Raw genomic sequence first — 23,449 nt, 5'->3', positions numbered from 1 at the left:
AGATTAAATATATATATATATATATATATATATATATATATATATATATATATGTATAAAAGAACTGACGAAATATAAATGGTTTTATATAAGGATGCTTGTTGTGAGTACATTTTGGAGGCTGCTTATTTAAGAAATTCTAATTTATTATAAAATAATTGAACAAAAATATTATCAAATATAATTTATTTTAATAATCCTGGTAATTGTATTAATGTTCATAACCCCATTCATAATATACGAGGGTCACTATTTATATTTCTATAGGAATAGGAAAAAAAACAAATAGGTAAGCTGCGAATATATTTTTATTGTTTTTCAAAGTACTCGCCACGATGATCGATACACTTTTGCATACGCTTAAACGAATTTTCAAAGCATTCATTCCATTCCCAATGAGGCATTTTCAAAATATGATTTTTGAACGTTTCAATAGCTTCTTCGGCCATGAAAATCGTTGACCATGCAGTTTATTCTTCACGGATGGGAACAAAAAGAAGTCATTTGGTGCCAAATCAGGGCTGTACGGCGGATGTCCCATCGATTCGATGTTTTGAGTGCTCAAATAGTCAAAAACCTCTTGTTTGAGCCGATGTGTGAGAGCTCGCATTGTCATGATGAAGAACAATCCGGCGTCTCTTGTTTGTTTTCCTTATATCACCGAAGACTTCTGGCAAACAATTGGTTGTGTACCAATCAGAATTTACTGTTCTACGATCCTCTAGAGGCACTGTTGCAATATGACCAGTTTTCCCGAAGAAACAGGCTACCATTTTCTTTGAAGTGCTTCGTGCGTGAACAAGTTTTATTGGATTTGGTTCATCTTGGAACACTCATACAGTCGACTGCTGCTTACTTTCTGGCTCATACGAATATATCCATGATTCGTCACCTGTCACTATTTTATAAAAGTTTTTCGAGCCTTTTTTTTTGAGCGATTGTCAAATTGTGTGGGATCCAACGCGAACATAACTTTCGAACAGCTAAGTGTTCATGTAAAATCGCATATATGCTGGTGGAACTAATGCTTAGGGATGCCTCAATCTCACAATAGATGACATGACAATCTTGCTTAATCATTTCGCACACAGCATCGATGTTTTCTGGCACAACAGCCGATTTTGGACGACCGTTACGAAACTCGTCGGACGTCGAACTACGACCACGATTGAATTCACTAAACCAGCGATACACGGTGGTTTTTGATGGAGCTTCATCGCCAAAAGTCAAATTAAGTTGATTGATGCATTCTTGTTATGATAATCCACGTCGAAAATCGTAAAAAATCATCGCATGAAAATGTTCACGATTCATTTCCAGTTTTTGCTGAGATTAAACTTTCAACTAAATATAAAATGAACAAATAGCGTCCGTGCTACAAAATGTTCTGAGTACGTATATCGTCAAGAATGTCAAACTTTACGATGGAACCGTCAGATGGACTCACATGACAACAGTGTTGCCAGTTCCCGAAATATAAATAGTGACCCTCGTATTATAATTTTTATTCATATTTTGATTTTAATTAAATTTTCAAATGAGTTTGGTACCAGTAATATAAAGTATATTAGCAGCTTCTTACAGGCACTAATATATATATATATTCATAAACCCAATCTGTCATCTCAACTTCCATACCAATAAAAAGTTTAAAGAGTTTCATCAAATGTTCAAATCCATACATAAGAATTTAACAATTAAGACTAAAACATCCACAATGTTTTCTACGTTTCTGAATCGATACAGAAAATATTTCCAAAGCAGGTTTGGCAAAAATGTATTAATCTTCACGGGATAAAACAATAAACCTTTTATAAATAGTAACCATTACAGGTTTTATCTTATTTACTGCGTTTGATTTGCTGAGTGCTTATTTATAGCATATTTTTGACATACATATTTAGCTGGATATATCCTCAATAGAAACAAAATAATTATTTTGTAATTTAATGATAGTATCTTCACGTGTTTTAAATTCTAAAGGTCGTCTGAGCTTAATTCACTTTTATTTACGTTTTAATGGCCAGTTTCTAAAATAATCAATTTTTTTGCCTCGGTACCATCGTATACTTATTGCATCGTTTCGGATTGACCATCTTCACTGTTCTTAAAAACTATTTGTCGGCATCTTTGACCTTTTCTTCGATCACCAATATTAATAATAAACCGTTCCTCATTCGTTTAAGTTTGATTCTTCGGTTCACTTTCGTTTTCGAGCACAAGAATCGAATCGACCTTGGCATTCTCGAGGAAAGGACAAAAGCTGGCTGTCGGTGCCGATGGCTGGTAACGCAACCGCTGGTAGGGGCATGGGCCCGTCACATTTCAGTAATATCTGCCGCTTGTATCATTAAATATTAATGATGACATTTATTACTGTTACGTGTATCCTTTTATTTGCAAAATTTGATTGTGAGTGAACTTTTCCATCTCATCCAGCTAGTTTTTTTAATCTCAAATTTGCATTTCGTTAGTGTTTGATGTATTTAACTTGTACATATTAGGAGATTAAGTGGTATAAATATTCATGTAGTTATATATAACCAATAAAACTTATTCAACAGACAAATATCAATTTTTTCATTAAAAATACATTATATTTGCTCTTCCAATGTTTTCCATATATACTGTAACATCGTTTGAGAGATATTTTGAGATTTTTGTCAAGTACTCCATATGATTTGGAGAAATTTGTTCGTGTTATATTATAATAACAGGTCAATTGAAAATTTCCCGGCCTAGCATAGTAAAACACATTTTTTTGCCAAAATTAGTTTTTTTTTATTCAACATAATTCCCTTCGAGTGTGATACACTGATTATAGCGACCCTCCAACTTGTCGATACAATTTTTGTAGTACGATTTGTCCTTTGCTTCAAAATAGGGCTCAGTTTCGTCGATCGCCTCTTCATTCGACGAAAATTTCTTCCTAGCGAGCATTCTTTCGAGATCTGAGAACAGAAAATAGTCGCTAGCGGCCAGATCTGGAGAATATGGTGGATGAGGAAGCAATTCGAAGCCCAATTCATGGATTTTTGCCATTGTATTCACTGACTTGTGACACTGTGCATTGTCTGTGAAGTGAAGCAACACTTTCTAACAATTTCAACATTTTCTTCAAATGCGGCCGTTTTTTGGCGATATCGTCCATCAAAGGTTCAATAACGCTATGTAATAGTCGCTATTCGGTGCTTAGTTCACCACGTCTAAACTTAGCATACCGATCCTTGATGGTTGATTTTCCTGGGTCAGTGTCCGGAAACTCGGCATCAAGCCAAGTTTTTGCTTCAACTGTATTTTTCCCTTTAAAAAGCAATATTTTATCAACACGCGAAATACCTTTTTATCCATTTTTTCACAACGACAAAAGTTCACTCGAAATGTTATAATTCGAAAACTAATGATCCGACAGCTGTCAAATTTATACACGCATCTTTTGAGGGTGAGGGATAACTAAAAAACATATGGATTTAATTCTAGTAGCGCCATCTATGTGTCAGGGCGAGGAATTTTCAATTGAAATGTTACACTGATATAATTTAAAAATGATAATAATTTTAAAACATGGTATTCATTTAAGGAAGGTTCTTTTATGTATCTGATGAAACATGGAGGTGGCATTATGCATCCTTTATAACTACTGGAAATAGTTAAACCAAACCAAACTGATCGTACATGGTAACTCAAAAAATTCTCTTGAATTTCTCGCAGTAGCATTTATATTGCTACCTGAGTGATAGTATAGTAAAATAATAAGCCCCAATATAGGAATATTATAAGTTCGTGTCGTACCCCACGTTTGAATAAAAAAAACATTTGTTCGTTTCATAAACACACAGAATAATTCCTGGAAAATAATCTACATCACAGGTGGGATTATAATATAATAAAAACTGTATTATTTACGTTAAATAATAATTAACTCAGCTTACCAGACAAATATTTATTTATAATTTAAATGAAAACGTGTCATAAATTGAGTATATCAAAAAAATGACTATAGACATCTGATCCACATTTTTACACTGTCAATCCATGGATCCAATATCAGCGTTTTTTTTTACTGTATTTGAACAATTCAGAAAACACCAATATTTTATTATGATATTGTTAGGAAGTGACGACAATAAAAATGGGATCATCATTACTTCAATTTAATGAGAAATTAAATATGACTTCTGAAAATACTTGAAATATGATTGATGTTGTAAATGTAAATGTACCAAAACTGTAAGAATTAGAGATTGAATGCTCACAATCAAGATCCCAAAACTTTCTAAAGCGCATAGCAACCAGAAATATAACCATAAAAAGTTCCCGAATAATTGTTTTTGTCAGTGATAGGTGGTGATTTATGCTTTCTTTATTTCTGCATCAATTGTTTTTAACTTTTTTTAGTGTTCGAATATTCTAGTAGAAAATTGATATACTAGTATTTAACATATTGATTTTGTTATTTTTTTGTGTTGTTGACACTCTAAGAAATATACACTATGAATCATATTAGAACAAAGAAGCTTAAGTAATAAAACTATAATTGTAAAGAATCCTGTGTCTGTGAAGTCTGTGTCCTTGAAAAAGGTAGGACCGTCAACAGCGACTATTACATAGCGTCATTGGGCCGTTTGAAGGTTTGAAATCGCCGAAAAACGACCGCATTTGAAGAAAATAAAAGTGCTGCTTCGCTTCACCAAGACAATACACCGTGTCACAAGTCAGTGAAAACTGATCTCAGATCTCAAAAGAATGTTCGCTGGGAAGAAATTTTCGTCGAATGAAGAGGTGATCGACGAAACTGAGGACTATTTTGAAGCAAAGGACAAATCGTACTACAAAAATGGTATCGAGAAGTTGGATGGTCGCTGTAATCAGTCGTCAGTGTCAATCACCCTTGAAGGGAATTATGTTGAATAAATAATTTTGCCAAAAAAATTTGTTTTACTATGGTAGACTTTTCGTGGACTTCTAGATTATCTGCAAAGTATTATTCGCTTTTTGTTCAGTCTTCCTCCAGCGTGGCCTATAATTCCGCATCTTTTTGTAGTTTAGGCATTTAATTTTATCCATTATTTAACTTCCATATTATTAATATTCCTAAAACTATATTAAATGCGTCATATCAGTAATGAAAATCTATTGTTTACAAACAATAACGGTTTTATTCATTCACAATCTACACATTAATTTATCGATTAAACAATAACTATTAACGTTTGAATGGAATTTGTTGCCTCGCCCATCATATTCGCCCGACCTTGCGCCGTCAGGTTTCCACTTGATCGCTCAAGATGTCTTGCACGTTCACGCGTTGATTTTTCAGAAACGCATTTGTAATAACAGTATAATACCGAATATATATAATTTAGTAACATTTTAAGATGATGACAGCCTAATATTGCCAGATATATCTTATCATCTTCATTGGTATTATAATAATAATAATAAAAATTAAAATATGATTCAGACGGCTTCGCAATATATATATATATATATATATATATATATATATATATATATATATATATATATATATATAGGGAAGAAACGTATTTTATATAAATTGAATATAACTTACTACAAATTCCTAATGAAATTAATAAAATTCCGTTTATTTTGGGTGGATTGGATTACTAGTTGGTTTGATGTTTTAGTGCAGCCCAATATTTGCACCCCATAGGTCCAAATTAGCTGATAAACCAATCTATTTGATCATGTTGAGTCATGTTGAGAGTATCTTCCGACTAACCAGTACCGCTGCTTGACGTTGACTCCAATCTGCTCTGCTTTTTTTAACTTGATGTTTCGAATTTAACCTACCATTGAAATGTATACCGAGATATTTAGCTGATTCTGCTTGAGGAATTGGACATCCAAGTGATATAATTAGGTTTTTGTCATTTCGCACTCAAAAACTAACTCAAAATTAAAATATATAGATTTGGAGCTGTTAAGCTGTATTTTCCAGTCTCTAGTCCATTTGTATATCTTAGGAAGATCATTTGCCATGATAATTGTGTCGTCGGAAGACGTTCCAAGTTCTGTTTATTTTGTTGTTGGGATATCAGCAGTGTAAAGCAGATACAGGAGAGTCCCAAAACATTATCCTGGGGAACTTCAGCCGACGTAGGTTTAAGCGTTGAGAATGCGTCGTCATGCGACACATGTAGATTATTCTCAAATGTCATACCTTATCAAAAGCTTGTAAGACGTCCAGGAATATTGCGGGGCAGTATTTTTTCCTCCGAATCCCTTTTCAACAGTCGCTCCCACTTTATACACTTGGTCGATTGTCGAGTGGAGACTTTGAAATCCAAACTGGAAATCTGGTATTTTTATAAAATGTTTAATACGTTTTAACAACACTAATTAATTTTGATATCGCAGTTAGTAGCGAAATAGGCCTGTAAGATCCAGCTTGTTCTGTCGGTTTGTCACGTTTTTTGAGCATAATTATTTTAGTATCAGCCTCAAATAGGCATTGAATATGTATGTCAGCATGATGATTGCTTTTGGTCGCAGCTCAGTGTAAGATATGACACTTTTTTATTTCCTTTTCTGCAAAAAATCGCGAATTTATTAAAGAATCTATTATATCCAAGTGGGGAAATATATTTTTGTTTTTAAATACTAAATTAACGAAATGCCATCATTCATATATGTCAACTAGCAAAATCGTTTTTGTCATTTCGATATCAACTAGTGTTATCTGAGACAGCTATTCGAAATATATTTTAATTATTGGAATTTTCTATGCTCCGATAAGAAAAAAATGACGTAGATATGTAAAATAGTTTACGTCCTCTCGTAACGTCATCGGGTTGCAATCGGAGAATACTTCATGGTCCTTTAACCTGTCACACTTTGGAAAACCCGGCTTTGTCTTAACTTTATCACGGGAGTAAACAACACGCGAACTAACACGTGGGCGTTAGCGAAACGCACAGAATGAATACAGAAACTGGTTTCGTAAGCAACGTTTGTCACGTATTCCTTTATTTCTGTTTCAGGAATATTTGCATACCTGAACTTCTTAACCCCGAAGAAGAGGTCGGAGATTTTGGAACTTCTGGTCACTGGACTCAAACGATTGGAATATCGTGGCTATGACTCTGCAGGTAAGCCGACGGACAAGAACGCGATTTGCTTGAACTAGGCCCAGTTAAATGGTCAAAAAAATCTTTTGCCCGTTATTTAAGAATAAATGAAACGATCCTGAGCAATTGTAGCTTCTTTGCTTGAGTGGTCATATAAATTATATTAGTTTTTCTTGGTAACGGTTATCATCATCACTAATATATCAGATTTAAAGTTATTAAATGATGTCAATTGGTCATGATATTTTTGGAGGGTGTTTTAAATTAAGGGGGTATTCTTGTCTAGAAATTTGCGGAAATCTATTTTTAAAATACTTTCAAAGCTTCGCTCTTTACGAATTGTTTTAATATAAGAGGATTTTCAAAACTTTAATTATTTTTGATAAAATATATTCTATCCAATAAAGCAATGAATTCCCGTCATCTAAATGTATGACTTCAAAACGTCGCAATGTTGCCGCGGTTAATTTTCACTTTTAGTTTACCTCTCTAACGCATTTTACTGGTAAGAATAATCAAAACAAGCAATGCGACAAGACAACATTTGTCGGTTTATAACCTCTTATGTTTCATATCACTAATGTTTTAAAAAAATTTGCACACATTTAACACATTACATTTTTGTAACTGAATACTACATGTTCGGACGCATCAGACAACATAGTGTCAATTTTAAAAAGTCCTCTTAAGAACATATTCTTTAAGGGGTTAAGCCTTGAAAATATGAAAAAATCTTGAATGTCCCCTTAATCTAAAAAGGTGAAAGACATGAATGACATGTAAGAGATCACAGATATAAGGACAACTGCATATATCAAAACTAGAATGTGTATATAAACATATTTTAAAAATTTGCTCAAAAAAATTAAATAATTTATATGTTTGAAAAATTAACTGATTTTAGTACATAATATTTATTCTACTGGAGAGTTTTGGAAGTTAGTTAAATTTATATAGCAGACCAGATGTGTCGGTAATTGCTTTCCGTTTCTTTGTTTGTTAAAGAAAACACGTTATTTACAATGGATAGTTTATAATTTTAATGTAATAAATAGCGTCCATTTCATTCTATACACTTTGTTTATCGCTCTGGCAATCTATGGATGCCATTCTAGAAGAACAGTTCATAGAGCATCCATCTTTTAGATATTTCCCATCGCATGTAATCGTTCACAAATTGTGACTTCTGAGTCACATTCAATTTTTCTGCCACTTGTTTTTAAGTGTGTTGGATGTTCATCGAATAACTCAAACGTTTTCTGTCTGCCAGAACGTTTTTTACACATTTCATTTATCCAAAGCACCTTTCACATGTTCTTATGTTTATGGATCATGTTTACTGCAAGTTTATACCAGCAAAGAATGACTTGCAGTGACTTTTTTCTGTTAATAGACCAAGAAAAGTAGTGCGTACCGCAAATGCACGTTGGTCTCACCTAAAACTCGATCTTTTCAAGAAAATTCGAAATCTACAACTTTGTTATTTTGACGGAATATATCTTGTGTAGTTTTAAGATTTATATGAGTAGAATAAAATGTCATATGTATCATTAATTCAGCATCAAAGCAACAAATCATACACCTTAAGCGCTCTCTTGATTCTCTTTTTAAATATATATACATATATAGATGCAGTTATATTCTATTGGTCGTGAATTTATCCAGTTCTCACTGCTCATCTCTAAAACCAAGTCACAAAACCTTTTAAGACTTTAGAATTCTCAAAACTTAAGTCACAAACCTTTTTTTTAGAAATTTGATTTCATTCATTCTCTACTACCCTTCAAAAGTTGTTAATTCGAAGATTCCAATAATTGTTTTTCGATGTTTTTTTTTTGTTTACCACCCACTAGCCAACTTATATGTACTTAATGTTTCGTAATTCTACGACATTATCATCACTAAAAAGCTAATTTCCCCCATACACAGTGCCTGTTTGATATAAACGCATGAACGTATGTATTGTTTTGATATAAATCAAGGGAAATCATATAGTTTGGAAGTTCATACTACCCATAAATCATGTGGCAACAGTGGAACCATCTATTTTAATTATATCTATCATCAAGATCACGTCAAGTATAAAAACAAGTACAAAATCGTGTCTATCTCATCTTTTAAAAAGGAAATTGGTTTTTGCCCCACGAAATGAACTATTAGCAATCTTCTAAAGATCAACAACCTCTCCGAGACAAATTCAAATTATCTTCGTTGTCTTGTACCAACTTGGTCGGGTGTTTCGATAGCGTTGTGAATCGTTATTTGATATTTCAAAACGTCTTATTTACGTTTCTTTAAAACAATGCAACGTAATAGTAAAACGTGTAATTATTTTATGGTTTCTATAGTAACACAGAAGTATCCGAATCTTATTCTTAACTATAAACATCATCAGGTTGTAGTTAGTGTTTTTGCAGTTTTGGGGTATATTTTCCTAGAACATTTAGTTTCCTTTATAAAGAACGTGTATATAATCAATCAAAACAGTAAACAAGTTTTCTCTAAATCTTTCCAAGTTTCTTCCTCATACATGTTTCTCATTTTGGTTTCTCTTCAAAATTTATTTCTAGATATGTTGCATCATTTGAAACAATACTATTTGTTTATGTTTATTTTGATTATGCGGTTAGATATCGTTGAAAATTTAAATTCAGCCCTTTTTATAGCATAGATAGTCAAATCATAACGTAATTTTAACATGTGATAGATCAGACACCTACAAAATAATCAAAAAGTAGATGGAATAGTAGAAAGTAGAGAGGAGAGGAGTCAGATCAGAGGGCGACCTGAGCGAACGATGAATATATCAGAGAAATAACATAATTGATTATTGCATAACAAAACACATTTCACATATCAATTAATCAACACCCTTATAATATATTACGAAAACTGAATGATAAGCCAAAAACATCTGAATATCCTAAGATATCTGATAAGTTTCAGTGTCTGTACGATGTGTCGATACTATATCTTAAATAAGATTGATGCTTTTGTTTAATCAATCATAATATTTATAAGATGAAACTTATCTTTTATGTTTAATTCATATCTAAATATAATGTGTATGATTTCATAATTTAACTGATTTTTCAGAAAATGTGTGTCCTCTAATACGAACTAGGAAATATCGTCGTTTTTTTCACCTTGTGTCATCTCACAGTTAATACCTGTAACCCTAAGGGGTTGTACTAAAAAAACTCAATTTCCCTCTAAAGAGGTGGGCAACCCTTTACAGATATCCACAAAAAAAAAACAGCTAAAAATAGCTAAAAATTCACGAGCTCTAGAAACAGTTTTAAAACTTGATGTAAGATTGCAAACTTGATCTATTGCAAATTTCTTAAAATCATAGTTCTTAGATCAACGTATTTCTTGTTATTTTCTATTATTTTAAACCTTGACAATATTAAGTATTATTAGGCTCCATCTGACGTCTCCAATTGGAAGGTTGACCTTTATAACTGTAACCATCTTCAGAAAATTTTGTCTCGGTGAAGAATTTGATTTCGACGCCACATTTAACGCTTCTGTCAGTGGCATTTCAGTTTGGGTTGGGTCTTCATCCAATAACTCTTGAAGTTTCGCATCTCCAGACGTTTTCGGTCTACCAGAACATTCTTTGTATTGGACATCGAAATCACCACTTCTGGATTTTCAAAACCACTTCTTACATGTTTTTAAATAAAAAACTGATTAAATAAAAAACGTAATGTAAATGCACGTTTTCAAGTACGAAACTTGACATTTTGAAAGAGGATTAAGTCTATGACGCTGTGACTTATAAAATATAACATGTACAGATGTGAAGCTTGATGTCAGTAGAATAAAATGACCTATGTGTGAATTAATAACATTGCATACTTAAACCTAACGACGTCTGTAAGAAAAACTGGTACTGACTTATTAAATAATATCATATTTTATAAAACATTAATTAACTATGTCTGATCCTATTACAGTAACTTTTAACTGTTAGCATATTTATCAGTTTATCTGACAATCTATTTATATTTTTCCTATGTAAATTTTATGTAATTTTCAAGATCAGTTATGATTGAAGACATTCTTATCGCGAGATTTATTCAGATTTAGTTCTGAGAATACGACGGGTCATAAGTGGTCTCGCAAATATTGTTTTTTTTTGGTTCACGTGAATGAATCTAGAGATAAAATGACATATTCGGATTGAATGATAATTCTTGAAATGTGTTACAGGTGTTGCAATCGATTCAGCTGATAACCAGGAAATCACCTTGATCAAGAAAACTGGCAAAGTGGCTCTTTTAGAAGAAGCCATCAAGGATTGTAAGTATTTTACGTTATTTATTAGACAGGTCAATTTGAAAAGTCCCCGTCCTACTATAGTAAAACAATTTTTTTTGGCAAAGTTAGTTTTTTTTATTCAACATAATTCCGTTCAATACACTGATTATAGCGACCCTCAAACTTTTCAATGCCATTTTTGTAGTATGATTTGTCCTTTGCTTCAAAATAGGCCTCAGTTTCGGCAATCACCTCTTCATTCGCCGAAAATTTCTTCCCAGCGAGCATTCTTTTGAGATCTAAGAACAGGAAATAGTCGTTGGGGGCCAGATCTGGAGAATACGGTGGATGAGGAAGCGATTCGAAGCCCAATTCGTGGATTTTTGCAATCGTTTTCACTGACTTGTGACAGGGTGCATTATCTTGGTGAAGCAGTACTTTCTTTTTTTTCAAATGCGGCCGTTTTTCGGCGATTTCGTCCTTCAAACGAATATTCGATAACGCTATGTAATAGTCGCTGTTGATGGTCCAGTCCATGTCCGTTCTTCAATATCTCATGTCCTCACTTTTTGACAATGAACAAAGTCAACAGACCAAACCATTACAGTATAATATATTTGGTTAGAAGTGATTCAGCTTTACTTATCTCTCCATTACTTTTTGAAATAATATCTAAATTATGTGTTTCTGTATTTCTCTATAGAATATATAGTCCATTCAGTGTGATTTAGATTATAATTTTGTTGTATATCAAAGCCAAACTGAACTAAAACTCAGACTCAGTTTTGACGTCACAAAATTGGATGATGTATGTACAAAATAACTTTGAATAGACTATATGTCATCATTGGAAATTCTGTTATTCTAACAAAATACGATAGGTGATTGATCGTTGCTTGTTTAGTTGTGCCGTCCTTATCAGTTGTCTAAGTACTTGACCACTTATTGGATCACACTCTGAAGTTTATCTGACATTTATCTAAATTTCGTTGAAAATTTCCTTTGGAATTGTTGGGAAAAGAGGTCAGAAGAACACTTTGGCTACGATTTAATATTTCAATTGATTTTCTCTTGTTAATCGTATTTTTTATTACAGTCTCTGAAAAACTACAAGTATCAGGCCACCTTGACACTCACTGCGGTATCGCCCACACTCGTTGGGCAACCCACGGTGTACCCAGCGAGATAAATTCCCATCCTCAAAGGTAAAGACTCGGAATTACCCTCAGCTGACTTACCTAGCAACCATGTTACGTATTTATTTTTAGATCCGATGACTCTAACACCTTTGTTGTGGTCCATAATGGCATCATCACCAACTACAAAGAAGTTAAGGTGTTCCTAGAACAGAAAGGCTACAGATTCGAAAGCGAGACCGATACTGAAATCATCGCCAAGTTAATTTACCATTTTTATAAGCAGCATCCAACCTTCACGTTCAGAGAGTTGGTCGAGAATGTTGTCCAACAATTGGTGAGTACTCAATAATAATATTTTTAGCTTTGACAATAATAAGTGTCGTTTCCAATTAGAATTTTCATCTTTATAAACATAACTTTCTCGAAAATGTTTTGTTATTTTGGAACAGCTTGTGTTGTTTACAGTGGGTTGAAAAGTTTATCTCAGTGAAAAAAATTGAGTTAACTCATGAACACTTTGTCCGGTGATTTTTCACGACTTTGGACGTGGCTTATCAAGGAGTTTTTATTTCGACTTTTAACGATGAAGTCCTATCCAGAGCCACAGTTCTCTCGGGGTTGAAACTTGCGAAAGTCCAAAATCAGTTGTTGTGTCAGAAAATATTCTTACTGTGCGCGAAATAATATTACAAAATCGTCATGTGATTTGGTTGGGTAGTATTTGGGTATTAGTATGACTAGCACCAATAAGATATTGTAGGAACATTTATTCAAAATCTGTATATAATATCTACACAGAATATTGAGTTTATATTTATGAAGCCCAAACATAATAACAATCCATTGTAAAGGTCTTATGACTAATATAGTCAAAAGCCAAAAGAGCGAATTGATGAGTCATCCTCCATAGTACAGCCCTGATTTGCCACCAAGTGACTTTTTTTTATTCCGTTAGTATTAATGTTACGGGGATTTCATGGTACGAAAAACACTAAAGCCATTTTTAACAAATTACCATATTTTCATCATTTGGCTCAATATATAAAGAAAAATCCTCGTACTTATAAGGATTTAGTCATTTATGCGATAATACCCTGTTGATTTATCACCGACTTACAAATGGGTAATAGATCAAGATATTTTTGGCTAAATTTTAAATAATTTTGGATAACGCGGTTAAAATTTTATCTTTTTATGTAGAAAAAATTAAGTTATCAAATCATATCTATCTATACATCGATAATTCAACAGGATGGAAAGATAATAACGTAATGGGTCACCACTGATAATTTCTATCCAACATAATCATCAATAAATCATACATAATATATGCTGCTATGATAATATTGTTGATAAACCTTTATAGATATCTGGATAGTATAAACTTGAAAGTTTTTTTTTGTAACACTGTAAATACACCGATAAATGAAAACAAATAATAAAACCATTTGTTGTGAGTTGTGGTTTATTATTTAAAATATGTTAGGTGTGTAGATTTGTTCATACATAGGTGACGAATTTTGGAACTATACGTATGAGCCTCAAGCAAAACAACGATCGGGATATACAATACAATATACGGGACTCTTAAAGATCACGATCGCAAAAGACCAGTAGAACAAGAAGCAAATAATCGTCTATTTCGTTGATATAACTAAAGATGTGATAATCGTACCGTCAGAGCAATGTAAAACAGTGAATTCTGAATGATATCCAGCCATTTTCTTACCAGAAGTTCGTCAGAGCATCAAGGGAGAATCATTCTTCATTATGACAATGCTAAATCTCACACATCGTCTGAAACAACCACTTATTTGACTGGCAAAAAGGTGGAATTGATAGGTAATCTTCCGTACAGTCCTGATTTAGCAACAAGTGACTTTGTTTTATTTCCGAATATTAGTTCAAATGCATTAAAAAATGTATTGATCATTATTATTCAGCATTACTACTCACAATAACATAAGGTAAAACAGGTATACCACAAGGAAGTATATTAGCACTAATTCTTTGCCGACTCTACACATGTTATATACCACAAATGGAAAATATCATGATGGGTGTATTTGGTGATGATACTGCGATTATATTGCTGTCGGGGATAATAACAGGCGAGTGACAATATAAATAATTGGATCCAGACTTGGAAAATCAAATTGATGAAAATAAATCTGTGCATGTGCAGTGTACTTATAATCAGACTGTACATACACCAATAACAATAAATAATAAGATAATTCCATATAGCTACAACGCTAAGCATCTCGGAATGAATCTTGATTCAAAACTTCGCTGGAAGCAACATAAAAAAGGAAAGAAGTGGAGTTAACATATAGAAAAGTGTATTGCTTAATTGGAAGAAAATCACAATTATCAGTGCGTAATAAAATGCTGTTATATAAGCAAGTGTTAAAACCTATATGAACATATGTAATTCAATTATTGGGATGTTCCGCGAAAACTAATATAACAGGTCAATTAAAAGAAACACCAGACACTCTATAGATATCAACTGAACGTGTACATCATATCATTCACGAATATTTGGGTACGAGAAAGCTCTATGCAAAGTGGATGCCACGCCAGCTCACACCAAAAACAACGACGAGTTGATAATTCGGAGCAGTGTTTGAAGATGATCAAGCGTAATAAACCCGAATTCTTGCGTCGATATGTGACAATGGATGAAACATGGCTCCATCATTTCACTTCGAAGTCCAATGGACAGTCATCCGAGTGAACTGCACACGATGACCCCGCTCCAAAGCGTGGGAGAACGCAACACTCGGCTGGCAAGGTTATGGCGTCTGTATTTTGGGATGCGCATGGAATCATTTTCATTGGCTACCTTGAAAAAGCAAGAACCGTCAACAGCGACTATTACATAACGTTACTGGACCGTTTGAAGGACGAAATCGCTGAAAAAGGCCGCATTTGAAGAAAAAGAAAATGCTGCTTCGCCAAGACAATGCAGCGTGTCACAAGTCGGTGAAAACGATGGCAAAAGTCCATGAATTGCTCCTCATCCACCATATTCTCCAGATCTGTCCCACGACGACTATTTCCTGTTCTCAGATCTCAAAAGAATGCTCGCTGGAGAGAGATTTCGTCGAATGAAGAGGTGATCGCCGAAACTGAGGCCTATTTTGACGCAAAGGACAAATCGTACTACGAAAATGGTATCGAAAAGTTGGAGGGTCGCTATAATCATCCTTGAAGGGAATTATGTTGAATAAAAAAAATAATTTTGCCAAAAAAATGTGTTTTACTATGGTAGGCCGGGGACTTTTCAATTGACCTTTTATATAGACGATACAAGTTTTCCAGAACAAAATCCTGAGAGGCATTGTAGGTGCACCAAGATACTACAGGACTGATCACTTACATCGAGACCTTCAGATACCGACTGTCACACAGGAAATCAAAAGAATAGAAAGGAGATGTGAGGACAGATTCCGTTCATTCTCACGTCAATTCAATATCGAAGGAATACAACTTTTGGATAACACCAGAACAGGACTTGTGTAGTGTAGTGAGGTGCATTTAATAGAAAAACAGCACTGTTAATACACTGTTACGCCAGAGACTAAGATAGGACTGATGTAAAGATAGATTTAATGTAAAGACAAATTGTTGGTTAATCTGCAACGACTAGTAACAATATAATAAATAAATTGAAAAAAACATATATATACCACACCTCACTTATGTTTTGTGTTACAGGAAGGCGCATTCGCCTTATGTTTCAAATCGAAACATTTCCCAGGAGAATGCGTGGGCACCAGACGTGGATCGCCGCTCCTGGTCGGGATCAAGACAAAGACCAGGCTGGCCACCGATCACATTCCTATATTATACGGCAAAGGTAACACGAACATGCTCTTGAATCATTACGAAACGTTTGCATATCCCATACATAGTTACTTCTTTTTTTTTAATAATGTTCTATTGCTCTATTCATTATACGATAACCGAAAAAATTACATCACTCTTATTTGAACTTGTACGCACAATGCTCTTTGATGCCTCTTGGTAGTCGGGATATTCAAATAAACATCGTAAGATTACGGTATATATATCTCACTTTTAACTATTCGAATCACTTTGATGGTATTGGTGGTGTAATCAACGGTGACTATAAAGGTAAATAGTAGTTGTAACGTGGGTTAGATGGCACTGAATCGCATGCTGCATGATCCGGATTATTTTGTGGTTACATGTTTTTTTTTGGATGTAGTTTAACGAACATTTATTTGCCAAAATTCCGATTTTACTGCCGCTATATTAAGTTGACTAATTTTCATTTCTTTACTAATTATCTGTTAAGTGTCTAACAACGTACTAACGTTAATTATGATTGTGGTTAATTTTTTTCCATATCAATTCATATGTTTTTGAGCTATCGCTCGCTCTTGAGTAAACTAAATAACCGGTAATTTCATGGGATAAATCTCCTTAAATTTATACTAAACGTTTTATTTTGAAATATAAAAATACTTCTTCACACCAAGGGTTAATAAGTGGAATCTGATTTTAAAGAAAGAAGACTTCAATACTCCCTCAGTCTTTTCAAAAAAAAGTTTGGAAATATATTTTCTTTATCTATCTCTATAGATATTTTGTCAATATTTGTTAATTTATAGTGTCCTCAACACATTTTGTATTATTTAAAGATTCAGACTCATTAATAACAATCCACATAATCTCCTTTACCTATGCAATAGATTTTTTTATTGTAAATATATTTTCTTTATCTATCTATATAGAAATGTTATTAATACTTTTAATTTATAGTGGCATCAGGCACATGTGTTATTTTTTAACTACTCCTTAAATATATTTTCTTTATATATAGAAATTTTATTAATAATTCTTTAATTTATAACAATCTCAACACATTTTATCTTATATTTAACGATTCAGATTCATTAATAACGAACGCAATCCTTTACTTCCGCTCTAGGCTTTTTTAACAACCATTATAGCCTCACTGAGAATCGATCCTAGTACGTTAATGGCGATACGCCAGGAATTTAATACTCTTAGCACTCATGGCTATTAGCTAGATATATATTTTTTATGATTTCATAACAATGTCAACCTTATAATATTAACTCATATTAAGATGACCGTATAAATACTTTAAATAAGATCAGATCATCCATGTAACGTTACTGTAATAATTGGAAGTTCACTCGGATCACTTGGACTATGCTCTAAAAGACAAACCCTCCAGTTTTGATAAAGAAGGAAATTATGTTCCATCATGAAGGAAATTTTGTTCCATCAAAACAATTGACACGAATTGAAATGACTCGCCTTTTTTGGCATTTGTTAATTGAAGCAATTATTTCTCATTTCCACTGATACAATATATACAGCTGTCATTTAATTAACCACTGATACAATATATACAGCTGTCATTTAATTAACTCAGAAGCCTTTACTTTTCAGAAAAATTCTTTATTTTTGTCTTCTTTAGTTGGGTTATGTCAACTTAAAACTTGATAGAGTCCTTCGCAACTCTTGTAATTATCATGGTGTGTGTATCTAAAAATATTAAGTGTTTTCTTATTTACTAGGATGTTTTAACAATGTTCATCGTTAATTTATTATGAAATATCTGGAATTACTAACAAAACTGCAGGCTATAACAGCTATATTCGTCATGTTAAGCCTCCATTGACATTCTGACACTTGGGCACATTAACACATTTGTGTTAAACAATAAATTTTTGCCTACTCAGCTAACCAGTCACTGAGTCACTATCCTAGAAAAACCACAGGTACCTTGATGGTGAAATGATAAATGATAAATGATTGAGCTTAGAAACTCAACTTTTTTGGAATATATATTTATTTAAAATAATTTAAAAGTTCTTCAAATTCATTTAAAATATATTTGCATGTTTCGAGGACATAGGTTTAGTCGATAATTAAAGATACTCCAAGCTGTAAAAAGTATGAAAAGAAACATGTTACAAATTAGTAAAAACATGTTGACAAGTCGAGGGAGAAAAGTCGACCAATCTGTATGTGTATGCTTTGGAAGAAGGAATGTAATATTTGTTTTTATGCGATGTTCTTCTTTTATCAACAATAAAATCAGCAAACTATAACAAGTATACTATAACGAGTGTTGCTCTTTTGAAAATGGAAAATAATTGATTGATTTATCCCATGCAATACCACATTATAAAACCATTATTCATAAAGTACATAACGCATTCACACCAACGTCTTCGCCAATATTTTACTGAGCATTAATAACGCCATCTGTTGAAAATATTTTATAATCAAGTACCAGCTAAGAGAATAATGTAAATAATATTTTACAATTACGGCTGTTAATGTTGGTAAGATTCTTTGACTAGTTGTTTGCACAGTTTCATATAAAAATACTGTCAACTTAATGTTGGTAATCCATTGTTTTCCATGACCTTGCACCATATCTCAAGTAACATACAATTATAAATACATCTATCACAATTTCTCACAAAATTTTAATTTCATTTTACCAGTGTTCAGTCAACGCTCGCCTAATAAATTCGATTTTAAATTTTTAAATTGGCCCCACTTGGCATCTCTCACTACAGCAACTTCTAACTATAAACAAAAAATTGCGAAAATATCTCTATTTTAAATATTAACGGAACTCTAAGAAAAAAACGGTTCATAATTTTTTTAATACTCGAATGAAAATTGATGGGAAAAAATGCTATGCTTTTTTATAGATAAACCTCTAGAGACTTGGAAGTTACAAATAAAAACACTATTAAAAACGATAATACAATACAGGGATTCTTTTTCAAAATATAAAATAATTCGTAGTTTTTAAAGGTTTAAGGTTTTTTTATTTAGTTTTAAAAGTGTTTAAAACTAAGTTTATCCCATGTAATACCATATTACGCTACTATTATTCATACATTGTGTAAACATGTAAATATACGCTTAAATGTAATTTAAACAATCATTTCGTCATCTCAATATTTTATTAAAATAGTAGTAATAAATCCATTAACTATCCATTTAAATCTTCACAAACTAAATTCAGATATGATTGAGGATCAGCTGAAAATGTTCGAAATCAGAAATAGTAAAAATATCTGAATTTTGTTTCGAACTCTCATATTCATCATTCATTTCCTTGCAGATACCCCATATCGCTTAGATCAGCTTCCAACCTCCACCGTATGATATATATATTTATAATATCTCATTCTCATTTGTATATAATTCACATTATTTATTTTTATTTGTTTATTTATTTCTTTATTTATTTTAGCCTGATGTTTGATATGTATGTTAACATTTTTTTTGTATTTAATAATTAACTAATTGTTTGTTTTGGTACTTTGTTCCTTCTCTGGACTGTTATTGGCAAATAGATGAAACACCACTCTCACCCCAAGGTATATACTCTTTTCTACTAATTTTAATTTTGCCCTTTATGTGTTTTCAGATTTGTGTTTTGTTTTATTTATTTATTAGTTTTTTTAACTTGCTAAAACACGAAAATATATCATTTCGTATATAATTTATTCATTACAACAGTTTGGAATACAGTATTACGGTTTTTATGAATATAAAGAATAGAAATCTCTAGAAACATATTAAAATCAAGAAAACTCATATGTATTTTGAATTAGGTTAGAATGAATACAAAAGTTTGACTTTTGCTTAATCAAATCTCCAGATTTATTTCTTTTTTCATTATTTTCGAAAAAATAACCAAAAAGACCATTCCATATCTAATAATAACAACAATAATAAAATCTTTAAGATTTATATTCAAAAATCGTAATATTTTCCTTACCTTAAATTATATAAGAATATATGTCAATCATTTATGTTTATTATTGCAGTTCAAATGTGGTAAAATTATCATCCTAGTTTTCGTGTTTTAGGTATTACGAAATACCTTAACTACAAGCAGATTTTCCTTCCTGATGGAACAGAAAAATACTGATGGTTACGGCATCGTTTCGTAATATCCTTGTAGTTAAGGTATTCCTGGTTATGTTTTAATGTAGCTTGTGGTGTAACTGATGCCTTTAAATAAAACGAGTGTTGATTACGATTTTCCTTTATCAACTACTTCATTTCTATACATTATATATGTTGTCAATTGTGATCAATGAATTAACATCATTTTATTCAGTTGTAAATAATCAAACGATACATCCAACGCTTCTGTCACTGTCAAACTCAATGTCATCTTTGACTTTTAGAATACCCCGTCATATTGAAGTGTAAATTAACGTTTTTTTTTTTGCCGACTTATATTGTTAAAAGTAGCAAATAAAACAAAAGTACACTCTGATATGCCAGAATTTTTGCCTAATTTGATACTATAGTTTAATGACAATGCCCTTTAGAACTCATCTCTAATAGGACGTAAATTACTCGACGTAAAATAGCAAGACCGCGTCATGGTGAATTTTTATGTTTTTTTTTTATTTGACACAATTGTATTCTTAATATAATTATCTCGGTTAATCCCAGTTTGCATTGTTGCAATTATAGTTTCATTTTTAACCTAATATGAATTTTATCGATCAGTATCGATGAGATCCAGTCCAGACGACGTGGACCGTATAAAATCACTCACGGCACTCATTTTAATTATTGGTTGCAGTTACGAATCCAATCATTTTAGTTGTGTCCTGTATATTAATCTTTTGTTGTTTTTTTTTTCCTTTTTATTTTTTTCCTGGGACCTTGTTACAAGCAGACGCAGAAAACGATCCAGGTAGTTACTTTTGACATTTTTTCAAGGCTTGCTTACGATACGTTCATTGAAACGATGTCCCGTCATGTCCGATCGCGTGAAAAAAAAAAGAGTATCTCGTCGTTTCAATGGACGTACGTCAGTTAATAACCGAAAGCGTTTTTGGGCTTTTAAGAATTAATTTTTGGGTGCTTGGACAGCTACGCTCACGTGAATCTGTGATAACTTCACCTGGTGACGGACATATAAAAACATTTTCAACAAATTACTCGATACACGAGATTCGGTAAGTAATTCCTTTGTACTGATACAGTTGAAAGGAGAAACATTAACAAATACATACGCTATTACTACAGAGTATAAAACACACTAGTGTTTTTTTTTAAGATTGTTGACTATATTTCGAAGATGGTTCATAAAATAGATCAAATACGACCATGTAACGTCAAAAAAATATTCGTTCAAGGCCTACTCGATATATAATAAATGTTTTTTATCAAACAAAATCATGTATTTATTGAATACATTTTTAAAAAAGTACATACGATATAAACCAAAAATGAGTGTATGTTATATCAATATTTACCTAAACATCGTGATTTTAATGTGTTCTGTATTAAATAAATTATCAATATTATTAGTTTAAATGTATAATATGCTTCTTTTTATTAACAGAAAGGCTCAGAAATTCAAAACATTCAGTCAATACATTTATATAATAAAAAAGCAGCTTAACCATTTTTATTATACACATTTTAGTCATCTTTAACAGTCACATATACTCTATGAAACAATTTCAAATGCCGAAAGTTAACTGATGCAACATTAGGCTAAAAAATATACATTCTTCTTGATATAGTCAAAAATCCTTACATCGTTGTACATAGCTTCTATTGTTATCATTATATTACGGCTATTTTTTACTTACAATGTTTATTCGGTTTGAAATTTTTCGATCTGTTACTTGACTTACACGGTAATATTGTGTAAATTGTTGTAAGGCTTCGCACGATTCGTCAGGATCCAATACCGGTCGAATCATTTGAAGCCGTTACATATACTGGTGGTGGTGAAGCCCAGATTGGCAAAATAAAGCAGTTTCCTCTGGTGCAACGTAGAATAACATTGCTAGATGTAATGAATGATAGTACAACTAGCAAGAGAATAGGTAGCATTCAGCTGGACGCTCGCGCAGTATTCTACATTGCATTCGATGCGTGTTTAGTGGTGGTGTTGACGTTCTATCTCTTGTAGATCACAGACCGCACGGCAGAGTGGAAATTCCAAGTCTTCCTAGAACCGGATCAACTGAATTTGAGCCGTTGGAAGATAAACAGGTGGAATACTTCTTTGCTTCTGACGCTTCAGCCATTATTGAACACACCAACCGTGTGATTTATTTTGAGGTAATTCATATCAAGTTAGTGCACTCACATAACACATTATTAATAACAAAAATTAAAATATATGGTCCTTCCAATAAAACAGCCAACACCGTCGAACGTATTGCCAAATTTAATTTATAAGAACGTAAAATCCATTTTAAACTCGGAGCATTTTTCTTTCTCATTTTACTAATTCATACCTAATTAAAAAGAGATAGAATGAAGTCTGATGTGTCAACACTGTTGTCATAGGTCAATGTAAATATAATAAAACAACTTTATCCTACAAACTACTGTGGCTGTTTAATTAACTGTAGTTTAAATCATTCAATAAATATGCACTAATTGCACTATAATGTTAAATTATATTTTATAACGTTATCTTTGTCTCATATTTCTTTTACATTAGTATTTTGTTGTCGGAGTCAAAATAAACGAAAACTTAAATTTGGTGCGGCATTATAAATTTTGATGACGTGCATTTGCTGTTTTATTGCAAGAACTAGACTTTCCATCAAGTCTAACTTACAAAACAATTTTAAAATACCTAATTGGGAAATACCTACATATACTCATTTTAATGACAATTCATTAAATTTCTCAATTGTCTTCAAAAAGTATTTCTTATTACTCAGACTTAAAATGCATATTATTTTCATGTTTCATACTGTTCAAGGATTTTTGATTCATAATTGTTGGGTAACTATGAAAAGGTGTTGTTAAATTTAGAAGAGTCATCCTAATGAACAATAGAAAAAGTTCGTTGTTCCATTAAGTAAAAAAAAAACTTAAATAATACACCGATTTTCATACTGCTAATAATTATGAACCGAC

The 23,449-nt window shown here is 32.3% G+C and overlaps 1 protein-coding gene across 4 annotated transcripts in view; it reads left to right on the top strand.

Moving 5' to 3' along the window:
* Positions 1-23,449, top strand: part of LOC143198784 (glutamine--fructose-6-phosphate aminotransferase [isomerizing] 2) — a 35,864-nt gene that overhangs the window by 9,483 nt on the left and 2,932 nt on the right. Inside the window, exons 2-9 of one of the 4 annotated variants that reach the window (XM_076408258.1) lie at positions 7,008-7,115; positions 11,313-11,402; positions 12,457-12,565; positions 12,629-12,833; positions 16,223-16,364; positions 19,888-19,911; positions 21,234-21,251; positions 22,485-22,636. In XM_076408258.1, the coding sequence (XP_076264373.1) occupies positions 7,008-7,115; positions 11,313-11,402; positions 12,457-12,565; positions 12,629-12,833; positions 16,223-16,364; positions 19,888-19,911; positions 21,234-21,251; positions 22,485-22,636 (848 nt within the window). The remainder of the gene's footprint in view (positions 1-7,007; positions 7,116-11,312; positions 11,403-12,456; positions 12,566-12,628; positions 12,834-16,222; positions 16,365-19,887; positions 19,912-21,233; positions 21,252-22,484; positions 22,637-23,449) is intronic. The other 3 variants (XM_076408260.1, XM_076408259.1, XM_076408262.1) reach the window with 3 other exon arrangements.

Source organism: Rhynchophorus ferrugineus, unplaced genomic scaffold (genome assembly GCF_030347505.1).
Source record: "Rhynchophorus ferrugineus isolate W39M unplaced genomic scaffold, kcgeb_rfMv2 rfM6, whole genome shotgun sequence".
Classification (NCBI taxonomy): Eukaryota; Metazoa; Arthropoda; class Insecta; order Coleoptera; family Curculionidae; genus Rhynchophorus; species Rhynchophorus ferrugineus.
The sequence above is the reverse complement of the archived record's forward strand: the minus strand, read 5'-3'. Positions and strand labels throughout refer to the sequence as shown.